General features: G+C 41.3%; 1 protein-coding gene across 1 annotated transcript in view; it reads right to left on the bottom strand.

Moving 5' to 3' along the window:
- LOC118105768 (melatonin receptor type 1B-B) overlaps positions 1-15,360 on the bottom strand; it is a 70,128-nt gene extending 54,768 nt beyond the window's left edge. Inside the window, exon 1 of the mRNA XM_035153577.2 lies at positions 15,114-15,360. Coding sequence (XP_035009468.1) covers positions 15,114-15,309 — 196 coding nt within the window. The 5' untranslated portion in view covers positions 15,310-15,360. The remainder of the gene's footprint in view (positions 1-15,113) is intronic.
- Positions 15,361-21,554: the final 6,194 nt, after the last annotated feature.

Genomic DNA, 21,554 nt, shown 5'->3' with positions numbered 1-21,554 from the left:
GGAAGAGGTGTCAGATATGCCCCAGGAAAAGGGACTGTAAAACTCACACCGTGTGCCGCGGGTGTAACAAATACATCTGCAAGGGCTGCTCACTTGTCTATTGCCCTACGTGTGCGTCCTAATATGGGGTGGGCTATGTGGGGGGGCCAACAGCCGGGGGAAGCAGGGACAACACAAGGGTTATAATTAACAGTTATGTTACGTTCAGTATTTTACAAAATATTACTGTAAATTAAACCCTGCTTCATTGTTTTTCCATTTACCATATTTTTATGTCATGATTTTACAGCACTTCACTGTTAATTTCACGGACTTTTCTTACAGTGAACAGATGTATCTTGTAACAGGTGTGTTTAGGACCCAAATCAATCAATCAATCAATAAAATTGTATTTGTATAGCCCATATTCACACATCACAATTTGTCTCATAGGGCTTTAACAAGGTGTGACATCCTCTGCCCTTAACCCTCAACAAGGAAAAACTACTAAAAAAACCTTTTAACAGGGTAAAAAGAACGTAGAAACCTCAGAGAGCCACATGTGAGGGATCCCTCTCCCAGGACGGACAGAAGTGCAATAGATGTCAAGTGTAAAGGAGAACATCAGCAAGATAAGGGTATTTGCAGCATTAATTAGAATAAACACTTTGTAGCATAACTGAAGGTCAATGAATTGCTGGATTATTGTCATTAATGGTCCAGTATCTGAGGAGAAATATTATATATCAAGCAGTCTTGTTGTAATCATAGTCCATGGTCAGCAGCCACCACGATCATGATCCACCATCAAGATCGGATGCCACTATAGTCCACAGTCATTGTCCACTGCCGCCATCAGGATCCATCATCAGCTGCCACCTCGATCGTGGTCCACCACCACTACCAGATGCTCAACACGATACAGGATCCGCCATTATTATCATGATCAGCCAGCACGATACAGAATCCGCCATACTGGATCCACCATTACGATCACGATCTCTGATACGCGATCCACAGATCATAATCCAAGATGTGGCCGCAGCCGCGGCCCTGAATCTGCGGACGATAAGGCAAGGGGACTCCGGGGAAGAAGTCAAGTCAGTAACATGAATTGATGAGATATTAATTTCTTTGATGTGATAAGGAGGGAGAAGAGGAAGGAGAAGCTGGGAAGAGAAGCTCCGAGTGTCATGTGTCCCCCGACATTCTAGACCTATAGCAGCATAACTAAGAGCAGGTCTAAGACAAGCCTGGACCGGCTCTAACTATAAGCTTTATCGTAAAGGAAGGTTTTAAGCCTACTCTTAAACGTACAGATGGTGTCTGCCTCCTGAACTGACACTGGGTGATGATTCCACTGGAGAGGAACTTGACAGCTGAAAGCTCTGGCTCCTACTCTACTTTTAGAGACTTTAGGGACGACAAGTAAGCCTGAATTCTTTGAGCGCAGTGCTCTAGTGGGTTGATATGGTACTATCAGCTCTTTGAGCCATATTATTAAGGGCCTTGAAGGTGAGGAGAATTTTAAATTCTATTCTAGATTTAACAGAAGCCAGTGAAGATGTGGTCTCTTTTCCTGGTTCTTGTCAGGACACGTGCTGCAGCATTTTGGACAAGCTGCAGAGTCTTTAACGACTTAAATGGTAAAATGGTTTTGTATTTATATAGCGCTTTTCTACTCTTGATGACCACTCAAAGCTCTTTACAGTACAATTTTACATTCACCCATTCACACACACATTCATACAGTGCATTTATTAGCAGCACTTTGTTGTTCTATGAGGGTCAATTCGGGGTTCAGCATCTTGCACAAGGACACATCGGCATGCAGACGGGGAAGGCTGGGGATCAAACTGCCGACCTTCAGGTTGGAGGACGACCGCTCTTCCCCTCAGCCACAGCCACTTACTGCTGGAGCCTGATACTAACAGACTTATAATCAAGTCTGGATGTAAGAAAGGCGTGGACTAGTTTTCCTGCATCTTTTTGAGAAAGGACATGTCTGATTTTTTAGATGTTACGCAAGTGAAAGAAAGCGGTCCTAGAAATTAGTTTTAAAGGGGACATAGCATGCCCATTTTACCACAAGTTGATATGGTTCCTTGGGGTCTTAATGAAATGTCTGTAACATACTTTGGTCAAAATACCACAAGGATCATTTCAAACAGCACCCTTTTTACCCTGTATAAAACAGCCCTCCACAGAGTGACCTGTTTTGAGTGCCTGTTCCTTTAAATGCTAATGAGCCAGCTCCCCCCTCCCCCTCTCCCCCCATGATTTTAAACGATATAAATTACATATTTTATATGATATAAATTATCAAATATGCATCCCATACTTTGTATTCCCCTTCTGTTGTCCTGGAGTTTTAATTTTCCCAATCACATAATTACCGTACTTTCCGGACTATAGAGCGCACCTGTATATAGGCCGCACCTGCTAATTTTTTAAAGAAAAAAGAAATTGTACATAAATAAGCCGCACTTGTCTATAAGCCGCAGGTGTCCCCGTTGAAACATGAGATATTAACGCGGAAAGATGTTACAGGAAAGTTTTTTTAAAACTTTTAATTAAATACATGCCGGTAACATCCACAACAACAACACAACATACGCAAATTATTTTTTCAGAACAGTGCTTTTAACAGTACTGCTTTTTTGTTAACAGTCCTAGTGAGAGGTAGGTCAAACGTCAAAGGTACTTCATCCATATTTATGATGTCGTCTGGTCCAATGGAATTTTCGGCTATCTTTCTTTGAGTGAATTCGATGAAGTTTGTAATATTTTCCTTGAAGTCGGGAGGGAGTTGCTGACACACAGTCGTCCGTGCCCTAATTGATAGGCCTTTTCGTTGCATAAATCTGAAACACCAAGATGGTCCACCTCTAAAATCTTCGATATTCTTTTCGGTGGCGATTGTTTTAGCTTTCAGTCGGATCTGCACGGTGGAAACACCTCGGCCGTCTGCTCTCTGTGTCTTCACCCAGTCTTCAAGTACGTTTTCAAGTTCGGGCCATCTGCTTTTCTTGCCTCTGAAAGCTTTTGTCGTCTTTTTGCAATGAGTCAGTTCTTCATGCTGCCGTCTCCATCGATTCATTGACGTTGAGTTTACGTGCAGCAGCTCTATTTCCTTCTTCGACAGCCAGACGGATCGCTTTTAACTTGAAACCCGCATCATGTGCAGATCTTCGTGTCTTTTCCATGATGAGGGTGCGTGCATGAAGCGCAAAATGGATGATCTGAAGAATTAGGTTTAGTTTGCCGAAACAGTTTCATTGGTCCACTGTGACCTGTTCGGCAATTTCATTGGTCTGATATGACTAGCAATCGTACAACATGTGGCGCCTTACCCACAATTCTCAGGTGCACTACGTCACACACACAACAGCTTTCTTAAAGGGGCAGGCCATGCCTGCAACACTATGAAAATCCATCAATAAGCCGCACCGTTGTAAAAGCCGCAGTCTCACAGCGTGTGAAAAAAAGTAGCGGCTTATAGTCCGGAAATTACGGTAAATGTCCCCCTCTGCCCATCCACTACAAGCACACAAGCAGACAGACAGAGAGAGAAAGAGAGGTGGGGGGGGGGCTATGAAGACCATCATTTACCCCCGAACCCCGACATTCAACGGGTACAACAACAAGCGGAGAAAGCAGAATCGCGGGCTGATCTTATATATACAGTCTATGGGGCTGACCAGCGGAGAAATGCTCGTCCCGTGTGAACAGCCAGGCGGCTGCGTGCTGGAGAACGGCGCTGCGCTGCCTCGCAGCTGCGCTTCCGCGTCAGTGTACCCGGCGTAACTACTGTAACCGGCGTAACTACTGTACCCAGCGTAACTACTGTAACCCGGCATACAGTAGAGCTGAACACTGCGGAAGTCTTCCACACAGCTGGCAGTGTGGAAGCACCGCTGCGAGCAGCGCAGCGCCGTTCTCCAGCGCGCAGCCGCCTGGCTGTTCACACGGGACGAGCATTTCTCCGCGCTGGTCAGCCCCATAGACTGTATATATAAGGTCAGCCCGCGATTCTGCTTTCTCCGCTTGTTGTTGTACCCGTTGAATGTCGGGGTTCTGGGGTTACAGTAGCGCTGAACACTGCGGAAGTCTTCCACACTGCTGGCTGCGGGCGCTGACACAAATTCCAGCTCACGCACGGGAGAGCGAGCGGTCGCTCCCGAGCAGCTGCTGCAGCCTCCCAGTCCCAACGATCCAGACAAATGCCACATGTGAGTGAATCGCGGGCTGACCAGCGGAGAAATGCTCGTCCCGTGTGAACAGCCCGGCTGCGTGCTTGGGAACGGCGCTGCGCTGCCTCCGGTGTAAACCCGGAAGTAACGAGTGTGGGGGGACGGGGGTGGGTGGGCCAAGACCATGTAGGGAGACTTCCAGTTCCTTGTTACGACACAATACCCAGGAAGCGCAATCGAGTCGCTCAAGCATGACGTTTCTGACTTAGAGGAACTATAACAAAACGCGCGAGTGTTTTTTCCCCAGAGTTTTTGGGTTGGTAGACATGCCAGATACCCACATTAACCTGTAGAAGCACTAACAAAGTGGAATTTGCATGCTATGTCCCCTTTAAGTAATTTTGTAGGAATGGGATCCAAGATACAAGTTGTGGGTTTAGAACATGAGATTATTTTGGTCAGCTGATCAAGGGTGATCAGAGAGAAGCTGTCTAAATAATTGGTAAGATTCTCAGCTGTTTCTGAGATTTCTGTTCTTGGTAGGGTATTAGTGTCAATTGAGGGCAGGAGATGGTAGTTAGAATTTTATCATTAAAGAAGGTCATAAAGATATTATGATATTGCTATTTAGGGATGGAGGAATACTGGGTTCGGTGGAGGTGTGACTCAGCCTGGCTACAGTGCTGAAGAGAAACCTGGGGTTGTTTTTATTCTCTATTAGTTTCGAGTAGTAGGCAGCTCTTGCTTTGTGGAGGGCCTTCTTATATGCTTTAACATTATTTTTCCAGGCTAGGAGATTTTCAACACAGTTGCTGGAGCTCACTTCCTTTCTAGTTTTCTTGACGGTTGTTTTAACTCATGTGTCTTGGAATTATACCACGGAGCTAATTTACTATGTTTTACATGTTTCTTTTTTAGAGGCGCTATTGAGTCTAATGTTAATCGTAATGACTTTACAGAGCTATCGACGAGATGGTCAATCTTAGTGGAGCTAGGGTTTTTAAAGAATTTGTTGGTTATATCGACGGATAATACGGGTTTAAATGTAATTGGAATTATTTCCTTAAATTTTGCTACAGCACTATCAGGTAGGCATCTAGAAAAGGAGTTTTTTATTAGTGGCATATATTCTGATAATCTCAATCAGCGGGTCAATCACGCCCACTTCACCAGCCACATAGCAAACTATAAAATAATGTAGAAACTCAAAACGCTAATTTATTTTGAATGTATGAAATCTATTTTTCAAATGGTAAGCTATTTGTGATTCAGTGTTGCCCCTCAAAGAATAGTCAACATCAGACAGAGCATGCAATATCCTGACTTTTAGGAACTTCCATGGTTCAACCTCTTATAGCTCCATAACTACAGTTGTAGAGTTTGAATTTGGTGTATTGAGCTTAAGTGCATAACATCTTCATAGTCTTGATAATATGCTAATGTTTTGCAGGTAATGTTTACAATGTTCATCATCTTAGATTATCATGTTAGCATTCTAACATTTGGGAACTGATTGTTACACTGCTTGACCTGTTTAAGCTCAAATTTGACATCTTTTAGACTACTCTTTAGACTACTACCTTTTAGGCTGCACAATGTTGCTCAGTAAATAAATGCTACATCTTCTCAAGAACCACAATAAGTTCCTGTATTCTCACTGCTTTCAGATGCCAATGGCTTGCTGAATCGCTCTCACATATTCTGGTCCACTATCAACAACTGATGTAGCTATGACAACACAAGTTACAGTGTAATTCACACCTACTCGCTACTGCTACCTTTGTTGAGGAAGGTGTGTTGGTCCCACACCAAACCCCACTGGTCTGTACAGTCATGTTGTGGTTTGGACCAAAGTGGTGGCCTGGCTGACCACCTGACTATGACTCCTAGCCTAACCTGAACTACTTCAACCAACAAATCAACTAATGCAATAAAGCCTTGCTGTTAAAATCTGTACTCTCAAAGTCCATGGCAAGGCTACACATGCAAGGTTAAAGTAGCATCACTTTACTAATATCAAGCTTGACAAAGCTTCTCCAGAGCCCTTGATTTCTGTAACATGTGAACTGTGTGACAGTATAACCATTAACATGGCACCAAATAATAGATATATAAGTTTGTGCCAGTCAGTTTACCCACTCCTGACATTGATCCTGTCACCACCCTGCCCACCCCTCAAACTTCTGCCAATATTCCTGCCACCGACCTGCCCATTGCTGAGACTCCTGTCAGTATTTCTGCCACCATCCTGCCCAACTTTCAGACACCTTTCAGTTATCCAGCCAGTATCCAACCCAATTTTATGAACATACTGCTCACCCCTCAGATTCCAACTTGTGATGCTGTCACAGTTCTTTCCAACTTTCAGATTCCTGCCAGTGATCCAACTACCATAACCAGCCCATTCATGACTCCTGTCAGTATTCCTGTCACTGTCCTGCCCAACCTCCAGACCGCTGTCAGTGGTGCTGCCACCATCCTGCTGCCACCATCCTGCCCAGCCCTTACTCCGGTCAGTGATCCTTTCATAATTCTGTTCATCACTCTGACTCATCTCCATCCCTCCCCCATCAGACAGATCTCTGTCTGATAGTGGACTTGTTAAAGGAAACTGTATAATTCTTCTTAGGTTTACTGGCAATTTAAGTTATGTTGTTTATATTTTATATCACTGCCTTATCACGAATCCTTATTCCCCTATGATCCAGAAATTAACCCTAAAAAGAGGAGAGGATATATTTTTTACATTCTTGCATGTAGCCAGTGCATGGAGACATATAAATTGTTGAGCTGCCCCCTTAATATTTCTTTACTCCTCCAAAAACTGAATAAACATCAGAAACCACCAAAACCAGATATATCCGCTCACTGTGTAGGGGAGAAAGTTCATTAACTCAAGAGTGGTCACACAGAGAAAAGAAGAGATTCACACCAGGCAACAGGGATCATGTAGACAATGGTAAATGGTCTACAGTGCATCCGGAAAGTATTCACAGCCCTTCACTTCATCCACATTTTGTTATGTTACAGCCTTATTCCAAAATGGATACAATTTATTTTTTCCCCTCAAAATTCTACACACAATAACCCATAATGATAAAGTGAAAAAAGTTTTTTGCAAATTTATTAAAAATAAAGAACGAAAATATCACATGTACATAAGTATTCACAGCCTTTGCCATGTCACTCAAAATTGAGCTCAGGTGCATCCTGTATCCACTGATCATCCTTGAGATGTTTCTACAACTTGATTGGAGTCCACCTGTGGTGAATTCAGTTGATTGGACATGATTTGGAAAGGCACACACCGTCTATATAAGGTCCCACAGTTGACAGTGCATTTCAGAGCACAAACCAAGCCATGAAGTCCAAGGAATTGTCTGTAGACCTCCGAGACAGGATCGTATCGTGGCACAGATCTGGGGAAGGGTACAGAAAAATGTCAGCATTGAAGGTCCCAATGAGCAGTGGCCTCCATCATCCGTAAATGGAAGAAGTTTGGAACCACCAGGACTCTTCCTAGAGCTGGCCGGATGGAAAACTGAGCGATCGGGGGAGAAGGGCCTTAGTCAGGGAGGTGACCAAGAACCCGATGGTCACTCTGACAGAGCTCCAGCGTTGCACTGTGAAGAGAGGAGAACCTTCCAGAAGGACAACCATCTCTGCAGCACTCCACTGATCAGGCCTGTATGGTAGAGTGGCCAGACGGAAGCCACTCCTCAGTAAAAGGCACATGACAGCCCCCCTGGAGTTTGCCAAAAGGCACCTGAAGGACTCTCAGACCATGAGAAACAAAATTCTCTGGTCTGATGAAACAAAGATTGAAGTCTTTGGCCTGAATGCCAAGCGTCATGTCAGGAGGAAACCAGGCACCGCTCATCACCTGGCCAATACCATCCCTACACTGTGTGCACAATTATTAGGCAAGTGAGTATTTTGACCATATCATCATTTTTATGCATATTTTCCAACTCCAAGGTGTATAAACTTGAATGCCTATTGGATTTAAGCATATCAGGTGATGTGTATTTGTGTAATGAGGGAGGGTGTGGCCTAAGGAGATCAACACCCTATATCAAGGTGTGCATAATTATTAGGCAGCTTCTTTTCCTCAGGCAAAATGGGCCAAAAAAGATTTAACTGACTCTGAAAAGTCAAAAATTGTAAAAAGTATTTCAGAGGGATGCAGCACTCTTGAAATTGCTAAGATATTGGGGCGTGATCACAGAACCATCAAACGTTTTGTTGCAAATAGTCAACAGGGTCACAAGAAATGTGTTGAGAAAAAAAGACGCAAATTAACTGCCAAAGATTTGAGAAGAATCAAACGTGAAGCTACCAGGAACCCATTATCCTCCAGTGCTGTCATATTCCAGAACTGCAAACTACCTGGAGTGCCCAGAAGTACAAGGTGTTCAGTGCTAAGAGACATGGCCAAGGTAAGGAAGGCTGAAACCCAACCACCACTGAACAAGACACATAAGTTGAAACGTCAAGACTGGGCCAAGAAATATCTGAAGACAGATTTTTCAAAGGTTTTATGGACTGATGAGATGAGAGTGACTCTTGACGGACCAGATGGATGGGCCCGTGGGTGGATCAGTAACGGGCACAGAGCTCCACTTCGACTCAGACGCCAGCAAGGTGGAGGTGGGGTACTGGTATGGGCTGGTATTATTAAAGATGAGCGAGTTGGACCTTTTCGGGTTGAAGATGAACTCAAAATCAATTCCCAAACCTACTGCCAGTTTTTAGAAGACACTTTCTTCAAGCAGTGGTACAGGAAAAAGTCTGCATCTTTCAAGAAGACCATGATTTTTATGCAGGACAATGCTCCATCACATGCATTAAAGTACTCCACTGCGTGGCTAGCCAGTAAAGGCCTCAAAGATGAAAGAATAATGACATGGCCCCCTTCCTCACCTGACCTAAACCCTATTGAGAACTTGTGGGCCCTTCCAAAACGGGAGATTTACAGTGAAGGAAAACAGTACACCTCTCTGAACAGTGTCTGGGAGGCTGTGGTTGCTGCTGCACAAAAAGTTGATCGTCAACAGATCAAGAAACTGACAGAATCCATGAATAGAAGGCTTATTACTGTTATTGAAAAGAAGGGTGGCTATATTGGTCACTGATTTTTTTTTTTAAATGTCAGAAATGTTTATTTGTAAATTTTGAGTTGTTTTGTTTATTATTCTCACTTTAACAGATGGAAATAAACAAGTGAGATGGGAACATTTTCGTTTTTCATTTAGTTGCATCATAATTCTGCACACTAATAGTTGCCCAATAATTGTGCACACATAGATATTCTCCTAAGAAAGCCAAAACCTCACTTTTACTTTCTTAAATATTCAGGTTTGAGGTTTATTAGCATTTTGGATTGACCGAGAGCACTGTAGTTGTTCAATAATAAAATGAATCCTCAAAAATACAACTTGCATAATAATTGTGCACACAGTGTACAGTGAAGCATGGTGGTGGCAGCATCATGCTGTGGGCATGTATTTCAGTGGCAGGAACTGGGAGACTAGTCAGGATCGAGGGAAAGATGAATGCAGCAATGTACAGAGACATCCTTGATGAAAACCTGCTCCAGAGTGCTCTGGACCTCAGACTGGGGAGAAGGTTCCTCTTCCAACAGGACAACTACCCTAAGCACACAGCCAAGATAACAAAGGAGTGGCTTCGGGACAACTCTGTGAATGCCCTTGAGTGGCCCAGCCAGAGCCCAGACTTGAACCCGATTGAACATCTCTGGAGAGATCTGAAAATGGCTGTGCACGACGCTCCCCATCCAACCTGATGGAGCTTGAGAGGTCCTGCAAAGAAGAATGGGAGAAACTGCCCAAAATAGGTGTGCCAAGCTTGTAGCATCATACTCCAAAAGACTTGAGGCTGTAATTGCTGCCAAAGGTGCTTCAACAAAGTATTGAGCAAAGGCTGTGAATACTAATGTACATGTTATATTTTCGTTCTTTATTTTTAATAAATTTGCAAAAAACTTTTTTCACTTTGTCATTATGGGTTATTGTGTGTAGAATTTTGAGGAAAAAAATGAATTTTATCCATTTTGGAATAAGGCTGTAACATAACAAAATGTGGAAAAAGTGAAGCGCTGTGAATACTTTCCGGATGCACTGTATATTTATATAGCGCTTTTCTTGTCTTGATGACCACTCAAAGCGCTTTACAGTACAGTCATGTAATCCACACATTCATACATACAGTGCATCTATGGGCTGCACTTTTTTTATTCTTTGAGGGACCATTCAGGGTTCAACATCTTGCCCAAAGACACTTCGGCATGCAGATGGGGAAGACTGGGATCAGACCGCTGACGTTCTGGTTGGACCACAACCAATTTTTATATGGAGTGTGAACCCATTTTTAAAATGACCAAAGCTCCATACGTTAAACAATCTGTATCACTGTAACTAATAAGATAACTCCAACCAATGAGGCCAGAGTACTGATATTTGAGCGATATGAGAGAGCATAATGCACACTTTTATTAAATCTTACATTTTTTTGCTACTTGTACTATTTACAATTAAACTCCAGTTTTGAATTTGGGATCCAGTAGCTGCTGGAAACATAAAAAACAGCTGTTATTAAAATGTGCGTAAGTAAGTACATGCACCATGCTGACATCAGCAGACATCAGCAGACAGCCAATGTTGTAGACTTGGAATGAATTGGGCCAAAATAACTGGAGCCGAGGCCTGTACTATGAAGCAGGTTTTGTGTTATGTTAGTTAGGTAACATCAGCTTTAACCCTAGGTTTTCAGGGTTCACTTTTTACTGGGGTAAATTGCCCGGGTAGCTTATGCTGAACACCAAACCTGCTCCTGGGCTAATACACTTGAGGTTAACATGAGGCTGTTTACTTCATTTAGGTGCTCTCATCACTGAAAGAAAGATCTGTGAATCATAAACAGCTCCTGCAGCTAACATTGAATAAGGAAAATACAGGGTTGCAGCAGGAACAAACTCACAATTGGGTTGCAGAGTAATGGCTCTTTCAAGAGCAATTTAAACAGAGTATCCACATTGACATGGTTTGTGAAGCAATATAGGCTTCTGTAGAATTAGGCCAAAATCTCAAGGATGTCAATTCATATGATACTAATTCTACCTTAGATTATTGAACTGTGCTGACTATGATAGGCTGGGTGTTTCAGTGCACTTGGGATTTTGATGTTTGATTTGAGTATCTGCCAGAGCAGAATATGAGACTGTGGAAATGTGCTTACGCATTCAGTGGACTGTAATATATAGCCTACTATAATCGACTATATGGTTCAAACATTTTAAGAAGTTCAAATGATTATATGGGTGAAGTTTGAATTTATATATCTGGAATAGTGTGCAAAATGTGATAGATCTATGTTGCCCGTGTATACAAATACTGTATGTACTGTTAAGTAAACTATTTACTTCAATTCTTATCTAGTGAACACTGACCTGGAAATAAATCTGTAGATTAAAATTGTAATTTGAGCAACTCTGTTTTCTTGCTCCACTGTAATTTTGGCCTAAGGATTGTGAGGAATGATATTCAATCCAACTTCGATTTCACAGCATCTACTCATCAGACTGCCATTTCACTGCCAACTTACATGTTGGTGAACCTCTATGCTTTTGTGTGTGTGCATTCATTATTAATTATCTGAATCAGATGTATTATTAATTATTCCTCTTAATTGCTCAAATCCACAAGGACACAGAGGACATGAACGCCACTCGTGGACTGAATGGTGCTTATGGCCCAGGTAAGATGTGTTCAAATCTTTGCAGGCTCCTGCTAGAGGCTTAGTGTCAGGGTTACTTTCAATCATGCTGTCTTTGTGACAACAGAGCGAAGTCCATCTGCTGAAGAAGGACCTGAGATGCAGTGATGGTTTAAGAAAAAGTGAAGAGGAGGTCATAAGATTTCTATTAATTAAACAGTTTTATATCTATTTTTTGTGTGTTTTAAGATTGATTATGACAATTGACCTACAAACAGAAAACATGGGGCAAAAAAGTAAGAACATGAAACAAAGCTCCACAATCAGTATGCATCTTTACCATGTCTGTGATAACATCTGTTCCCACAACTCTAAACACATAAGTAACACATGGATTATAAGTAGACAGGAAGTATACAACACCATATATAATAACAAGGCTAATGTTTTAAGTTTTTCTATTATTCAACAGGACATTTAAGTATTATTCTTTCATTTTAATGTATATAGTTAGTGCAGAGAAACAAGGCAGTAGTAATATAAAATATAATGTAAAAGACTATCCACACACAATGGCTTTCAATGCTTTGCCTATAGACATTTAATGGTATTAACTTTAATTTATTTTCCACAGTCACTTAATCCTTATTCTAAATTTAATCTATGATAAAAGAAGATTTAGAATTAAACAAGCGGTATCAGCCTGGGTTAAATATCATATCATATCATTCGAACTGTGATATAATAAACCAAGATTATTCAGGTGAAGCATTCAGCCGACCGTGGGCTTTGCTCCAGTCAATCAATCAATCAATCAATCAAATTTTATTTGTATAGCCCATATTCACAAATCACAATTTGTCTCATAGGGCTTTAACATGGTGTGACATCCTCTGCCCTTAACCCTCAACAAGAGTAAGGAAAAACTACTTAAAAACCCTTTTAACAGGGAAAAAAAGAACGTAGAAACCTCAGAGAGAGCCACATGTGAGGGATCCCTCTCCCAGGACGGACAGAAGTGCAATGGATGTCAAGTGTAAAGGAGAACATCAAGATAAAGGTTTTAGCAGCATTAATTAGGGTAAACATTTTGAAGTATAACTGAAGGTCAGTGAATTGGTGGATTAATGTCATTAATGGTCAAGTGTCTGAGGAGAAATACTATGTATCGAGCAGTCCTGCTGCAATCATAGTCCATGGTCAGCAGCCAGCAAGATCATGATCCACCATCAAGATCGGATGCCACTATAGTCCACAGTTATTGTCCACTGCCGCCATTAGGATCCACCATCAGCTGCCACCTCGGTCGTGGTCCACTACCAGTATCTGATGCCAACACGATAAAGGATCTGCCTTTGTTATCACGGTCAGCCAGCACGATGCAGAGTCCGCCATACTGGATCCACCATTACGACCTCTGATACGTGATCCACAGATCCTAATCCATGATGTGGCCACAGCCGCGCCCGGATCTGCGGACAATAAGGCAAAGGGACTCCGGGAAGAAGTCAAGTCAGTAACATGTATTGATGGGATATGAATTACTTTGATGTGATAAAGATTGAGAAGAGGAAGGAGAAGCTGGAAAGAGAAGCCTCGTGTGCCATGTGTCCCCGACCTTCTAAACCTATAGCAGTTTAACTAAGAGCAGGTCTAGGACAAGCCTGGACCAGCTCTAACTATAAGCGTTATCAAAAGGAAGGTTTTAAGCCTACTCTTAAACGTACAGATGGTGTCTGCCTCCCGAACTGAAAGTGGGAGATGATTCCACAGGAGAGGAGCTTGATAGCTGAAAGCTCTGGCTCCTACTCTACTTTTAGAGACTTTAGGGACGACAAGTAAGCCTGAATTCTGGGAGCGCAGTGCTCTAGTGGGTTGGTAAGGTACTAACAGCTCTTTAAGATATAATGGTGCCATATTGTTAAGGGCCTTGAAGGTGAGGAGGAGAATTTTAAATTCTATTCTAGATTTAACCGGAAGCCAGTGTAGCAAAGCTAATACTGGAGAAATGTGGTCTCTTTTCTTGGTTCTTGTCAGGACACGTGCTGCAGCATTTTGGACAAGCTGCAGAGTCTTTAACGACTTCCTGCTGGAGCCTGATAATAAGGAATTACAATAATCCAGTCTGGATGTAACAAAAGGTGGATTAGTTTTTCTGCATCCTTTGAGAAAGGACATGTCTGATTTTGGAGATATTACGCAAGTGAAAAAGGCTGTCCTAGAAATTTGTTTTAAGTGAGAATTAAAGGATAAATCAGGATCGAAGATCACTCCCAAGTTCCTGACTGTTTCATTGGAAGCAAGGGCAATGTCGTCTCAGCGCAGCTATATCGTTAGATAATGTATCTCTAAGGTGTTTAGGGCCAAGTATTAGAACCTCTGTTTTACCTGAGTTTAATAAGAGAAAATTGCGGGTCATCCAGGTTTTATGTCCTTGAGACATGCTTGGAGTTTAGTTATTTGATTACTTTGTTCAGGTTTTATTGACAAGTATAACTGGGTGTCATCCGCATAGCAGTGGAAATTTACAGAGTGTGTCCTGATAATGTTTCCAAGTGGAAGCATATATAATGAGAATAAAATTGGGCCGAGCACAGAGCCTTGTGGAACACCATGGTTAACTTTGGTGCGCACAGATGACTCATCATTAATTTGCACGAATTGGGAGCGGTCTGAAAAATAGGATTTAAACCATTTTAGGGCGGTTCCTTTAATGCTAATTAACTGTTCTAGTCTCTGTAATAAAATATTATGGTCAATTGTGTCAAATGCTGCACTAAGATCTAACAGAACGAGGACAGACACAAACCCCTGATCTGAAGCTAGTGAACCTACAAACAATGGATGTAGTGGAAATTGGTCCATTTGACCAAGTTTGGTGAGACAGTGATGAATGAGGCAGACTGTTGAAAACAACTCATTCAGTATGAAGCAGAGTGGGACTGAATAAATTGTTTTCATTCATTCATTGTTTTTATCCTGGGCTATCAGGGTAGATGTCCTGGGCTATCAGGGTAGATGTCTTACTGTGGCTTCGAGCACGCAGATTGTGGTTTTATTGGGTTGACGTGATTTATTGTGAAATATGAATAAAGCTGTTTCTCTACAGAGCCCACATGTATAATAATCTACATTTCAAACTGTCTGTGCTCTCCGTTGTTTACACACACGCACACGCGCGTATAAAAATAGCTCTCAGCTTCTTACCCGCATTTCGTAGTTTACGGTTTCTCAGCACGGACAGGATGACCAGCAGGTTTCCCAGGACGTCCACTACAGTGGTAAAGATCAGCACGCTGGCCAGCACAGTAACTGCCCACGCAGGACGCGCTGCTCCCTGGCTCGCCTCCGGCCCGTGTTCGGTCCGGTTCTTCAACACCGAGCTATGCTCAGGCGTGTCCATAGCCTCTCTCCCCTCCTTTACACCCCGTAGTCGGTGTGACTGGTCGCTGGCATGCTGCTTCACAGTGATGGTCAAAATATCAGTTGTGCCCCTCAGTGTTTGCTCTGCGCTGTCACTGCGTTAACCTGCGCCAAAGTCCGGAGCTGCTACACCGCCTCGCTGCCATAGAAAGCCCGGGGAGCCTGGATGCTCAGAGCACAGATGCGGCGCCTGAATCCCCTCTTCTCCTATTCTCTCTCCTGTTGTGTCTCTCCAGAGCTCATGCTCCTCTTCTCTGTCTCTCCTGCCACACCATTCCCAATATCAAATTCAATTCAATCATTATTCAATATAAATTCTTCCCACCAGGAGCGTTCATTCACACGCATCATTTGTCTCCAAGCGTCATCTCTAGATGACACAGTTGGAGAGATGATAGAGATGGCATGCTTTGTGTACATGCCCCAACAACATTAGAATAAGACCAAGATAAATCAGGTTGGCATATGTGGTGCATTATGGGGTGGATGAGCATATATAAAAATGTTACCTGAGAGACCTGCTATAAAGACTCGAATGTTCACTTAGTTTGTCTTGTACTTGTATTCACTTTCACAACACAGCAACTCTAAGGTTTAAACATGTACCCTACTCCAATGAAGACATTCTTAAAATATCTGCTCATTCAGAAATTATCCAACAACAATTTTAGAGTCAGAGTCAACTTTAGATTTTATTTCAAATCTGTCAGAACAGACAACGTAGGAGTCAAATAGTACAATGTGTTTAAGGTCCACAAGACAATCATACAGCATGCAAAGAGCATTCTGCAGAGGGAATGACAAATAAACAATTGCAGGCGTATGCTTTTTATGCAGATACAATGAAGAAATGTGTGTGTGTTTATGTATGTGAACTATGTTTGTTGTGAGAACTATGTGTGTGAACTGAGTGAATAGTAACATCCCAGGAGATAAGACACAAACACATGCTGAAGGCCTCCTGGCCAAGCCAAGACCCAGACACAGGTTGAAGGCCTCTTCGAGCTCTTGGTGGTGGGAGACAAACCCAGTTTCAGATTTGTGGCTCTGATGTAATTTTGGCAGTTCCACAAGCAGAAATAGTATGCATAAGCAGAGATAATATATAGTGTTGTATAATGGTAAAATTGTCCATTACAATGTGGAACACATATCACATGAACCCTTCATCTAATAGGGTTTGCACTTGGCATGTCCATTGTAAATTGCCCAAGAAACTGAATTGCTGATTTTAGTTGCATGACACGTTCAATATTAATAAAAAATGAATAAACAGGAGACCAGCACTCAGTAGAAGTCAGTTTGGGTGGGGCAGGTTGCCTTCAGTCTGTGGACGGGGTTGAACATGTCTTTTGCTATATCCTTGGATCAACTACTGCAGCTCTCAGTAACTGGTAGCAGTCAAATCGGGGTCAAAATTGCTGGTAGGTCATTTTGAGAATTGATTTTTTTGAGTGTATGTACAAGGGTCAATTGCTTCTGGTGTCATACTGTACTACAGGTTCCACCACTTCCAATTTCTCACCAAAATAGTCTGTTTTGCCATTGTTGAATAGTATTTAAGGTTCATTATAATTAGTTTCAAGTTTTAATTGTCAGAAAGTAAATTTACAATATCATCTGATATTTGTATATAAATCATCCACACGCTATTATGAATTTTAGACAACAGACTACAGTGTTAATTGCCACATGACAAGCTACAGGAATTTCTTGGGCATCTTGTGTTTTCCTTTCACAGCATGTAAAAAATTCTGATCATTTACAGCACAACAGGATGGTTCACTTTGCTGATTGGATACAGCAAAGAAGTAGAGGATGTTTGCACGAACAGCTCTGTTTGTTGTGGAGATGCTTTCTGAATACCTTCCTGCAACCATCTAATATCAGCTCAAAAAAGCACATGAAAATTTCAGATGCTGTACCAAACCTTTGACAGAGCTTTAACTTGGAAACAAGTTCTTCATGTACCTTAGCTGAGAAGTTAAGCTCTGAGATCCTTCACCCCAGGGCTTTTGTGGCCTCCATCAATGTTGTAGATTGTGAACTGCACAAATATTATTCAAGGCCTGATCATACACAATACATTTCCCAGTGTTAAATATGCAGTGTCAAAGTATTTGGACTCCCAGCGTTGAGTTGAATTAAAAGATGTCACATTTCATGTTATTGCAACAACAAAAAGTGTTGGTTTCAGTGAAATGCTTCGCCCAACTCCTAATTTCAAATGAACTACAGGTTTCCGAACATTTTCTCCTCATGGAAAGTGCGGTAAGTCTCCTCTCCTACTCACACATTACACAATTTCTGGCATTTGAGCAAAAGCAACATTTTAGACCAATTTTATTTTGATTGTTCACCTTTCACTCCAGCTGGTTTCGTGTACTAAAATAGAGAACTTACATAGGGATAATGTGACCTAAGATTGCTTTGCTTAAATATGCCAGCAACACTATGATAATTCACACTAAGTAGGCCAAACTAGATGTGTCAACAAGAAGTAATGTTAACTTCTTGGATGGGAGATTGTTGTAATCTTCTTAATGTCGATAGATTCCAGTAAAATATGACTCTGTGGGTAGGTGGCTAACCAAGCTATCATTAGTGAATAGTTATCCATTGCTGACCTTACATTTGCACGTGCGGGCATCCTTTAAGAAGATACTCGACCATTACTGACAATAATCCATCAATTAATTTACCTTCCATTACGCTACAACCTGTTACTCTAATCAATGCTGCAAATACCCTTATCTTTCTGATGTTCTCCTTTACACGTGACATCTATTGCACTTCTGTCCGTCATGGGAGAGGGATCCCTCACATGTGGCTCTCTGAGGTTTCTACGTTCTTTTTACCCTGTTAAAAGGGTTTTTTAGTAGTTTTTCCTTACTCTTGTTGAGGGTTAAGGGCAGAGGATGTCACACCTTGTTAAAGCCCTATGAGACAAATTGTGATTTGTGAATATGGGCTATACAAATAAAATTTGATTGATTAATTGAGGATCTAACAGAACGAGGACAGACACAAATCCCTGATCTGAAGCTATTAGAAGGTCATTAGTGACTTTTGCCAAGGCTGTCTCTGTGCTGTGATTGGCTCTAAACCCCGACTGAAAGTCTTCATATATATTACTTTCCTGGAGAAACTCGCACAGCTGATTGGCTACAACTTTTTCAAGGATTTTAGACATGAAGGGGAGGTTAGATATCGGGGTGGATTATTTGAGAAGGGGTTTGATTACAGCTAGTTTAAAGGACTGTGGTACATATCCTGATGATAATGACAGATTGATTGTGTTCAGTAACGAACTATCAATTAGGGGCAGAATTTCTTTAAGTAATTTTGTGGGAATGGGATCTAATATACAAGTTGTGGGTTTAGAAAATGAGATTATTTTGGTCAGCTGATCAATGGTGAACAGAGAGAAGCTATCTAAATAATTGGTAAGATTCTCATCTGTTTCTGAGATTTCTGTTCTTGATAGGGTATAGGTGCCAACTGAGGGCAGGAGATGGTTGATTTGATTTCTAATAGTTTGAAATTTATCATTAAAGAAGCTCATAAAGATATTGCTATTCAGGGTTGTTGGAGCGCCTTTCTAGTTTTCTTGACGCTTGTTTTAATTCATGTATGTTGGAATTATACCAGGGAGCTAATTTACTATGTTTTACACGTTTCTTAGCGCGTTTCTTGGTTTAGAGGCGCTATGGAGTCTAATCGTAATGACTTTAAAGAGCTATCGACAAGAAGGTCAATCTTAGTGGAGCTAGGTTTTTTAAAGAATTCGTTGGTTATATCGACTGATAATATGGGGTCAAATGTAATTGGAATTATTTCCTTAAATTTAGCTACAGCACTATCAGGTAGACATCTAGAAAAGGAGTTTTTTATAAGTGGCATATGTTCTGATAATGAGAAATCGAAGGTTATTAAATTATGGTCTGATAGAATCAGATTCTGTGGAAGTACTATTAGATGTTCAATTTTGACACCGTATGATAATACAAGGTCAAGTGTGTGGTTACAACAATGAGTAGGTTGGTGTACACACTGACTGAAACCAATTGCGTCTAGTACTGAAATAAATGCTACGCTAAGGCTATCATTATTATTGTCAACATGAATATTAAAGTCACCGACAATAAAAACTATCTGTTTTTAGGACTAGGTTTGATAAAAAATTCAGAATAAGCCCCCGGAGCATGGTAAACTACAGCAAATATGATTGGCTGTTGGTATTTCTTGGATGGGTGTGGAAGACTAAGAACAAGACTTTCAAATGAGTTGTAGCTTAGTTTAAGTTTAGGATTAATTGATAGACTGGAGTTAAAAATAGCAACAACTCCACCTCCTCGGCCAAATCCCCGGGAACGTGTGAATTTACATGACTGGGGGGAGTAGATTCATTTAGACTGACATATTCATCGGGATGCAGCCAGGTCTCAGTGAGGGACAATAAATATTTTTTTGGATCTGAGACTAGTTCATTTACTAAAATAGCCTTCGATGATAGTGATCTTATGTTTAAAAGTCCATATTTAAAAGTCTTTGTTTGTTGAGTTGTTGCAGAGGTTGTGTTAATTTGTATTAGTTTTTTGTGTAGAATTCGCCTTCTGTTAATGTTTGATTTAAACAAGTTAAACTCTCGTCTTCAGAAACTGAGAGCATCATGCAGGACTGTTTATCACAGACAGACTGGTTAGTGTTTAAACTGCAGCCACACTGGAAGATTCTACCATCAACATACAGGAGTACGCTGAATGTGTGACTGGGTACATTAGCACCTGTGTTGATAACATTGTGCCCACCATACAAGTCAGGAAGTTTCCAAACCAGAAGCCCTGGATTTACAGTCAGGTACGTCAAATGCTGCATGCTCGGCCACTTGCATTTCGATCAAGAGAGGGACAGGCTTTCATTTATTAAAGCTAACAGAAATGCACAAAACACTATCACAATGTCTCAACAACACTCGTACCAATAACGTTAGGCTTTCAGAGGTTGACATTGATCATTTTAACAGACTTCTGACTTTGAAAATACAAATTAAGTGCAGCAGCAATGAGGACACAAGGTGAACCATTCCTCATTCAGGTTTCATCTGAGGTTTGAGGTGTGGGTGTCAGGAGCGGTGAAGCAGATGGACCCAGGATGCAGAGTTTTAAACAAAAATGTCTTTTAATGGAAAATGTCCAAAGGACAGAAACAACAAACAGAGGAATCTCCAAAAATCTAAACTGAAAAAACAACTAAGAGGACACTGGGGAAAACACGAGGAACTAACAACAAGGCAGAGGACGGGAGCTCAGGAGACAAGGCATACAAAAAGCACAGGGGATCACGACAAACATTATGACAACGAACCAACAAGGACAAAGGGAAGCACAGAGACTTATATACACACACACACACACACACACACACACACAGGGAAGGCAGGGGCAATTGAACACAGGTGGAACACATGAGGACTGGTGCATGCAATCACAGACAGGAAGTGAAGAAAGAAAACACACTAGGAACAGAGACTACAAAATAAAACAGGAAACAGAACACAGGGAGTGGGAAAACATGCGACACAGAGACAACACATATACAAACATAAACACATGATCTACAAGGAACACAAGGAGGAAATAATTAAACTGAAAACACTCTTAATAAAGAGGCGGAAAAACACTGAAAAATACAAAACCATGACAGTGGGTGGATGTTTCCCCCAGAGACCACCCCGGCGCAACTGTTCATGTGACAAAAGTTCCACCTTAATGCTGCTTACAATTACTGTACTGCGTTCAATAACACATGAAAAATAAAATAACATGACAGTCCCCAACGTTATTAGGCATTATATAAACACCTAAAAATACAAATACTTGTCTACCACACTTATAAGTGATTGATGATACATCAACAAATGATATAATGATCATTTACTAATCAAGTGTTCATGATTAACCAATGTGTACAGAGAAACTGATACTTGCATACGTCGAAATCTTTGCATGTGATACTAGTGATTCACAATACATCACACCATTACTCATTAATCTATTATATAATGATTTGTTAATGACCATTTCATGATTTACTAAAAGTTTGTAAATGACTTGTAAATATGTGAAAATATCACTTATTAATCATCTACAAATGTATATTAATGTTTTGTCAATTATTAGTTCATCATTAACTAAAGGCTTATAAATGACTTATTACTGACAG

This window comes from Hippoglossus stenolepis, chromosome 4 (genome assembly GCF_022539355.2).
Source record: "Hippoglossus stenolepis isolate QCI-W04-F060 chromosome 4, HSTE1.2, whole genome shotgun sequence".
In the NCBI taxonomy this organism is placed as follows: domain Eukaryota; kingdom Metazoa; phylum Chordata; class Actinopteri; order Pleuronectiformes; family Pleuronectidae; genus Hippoglossus; species Hippoglossus stenolepis.
This window is presented reverse-complemented; position numbering and strand designations above follow the sequence as displayed.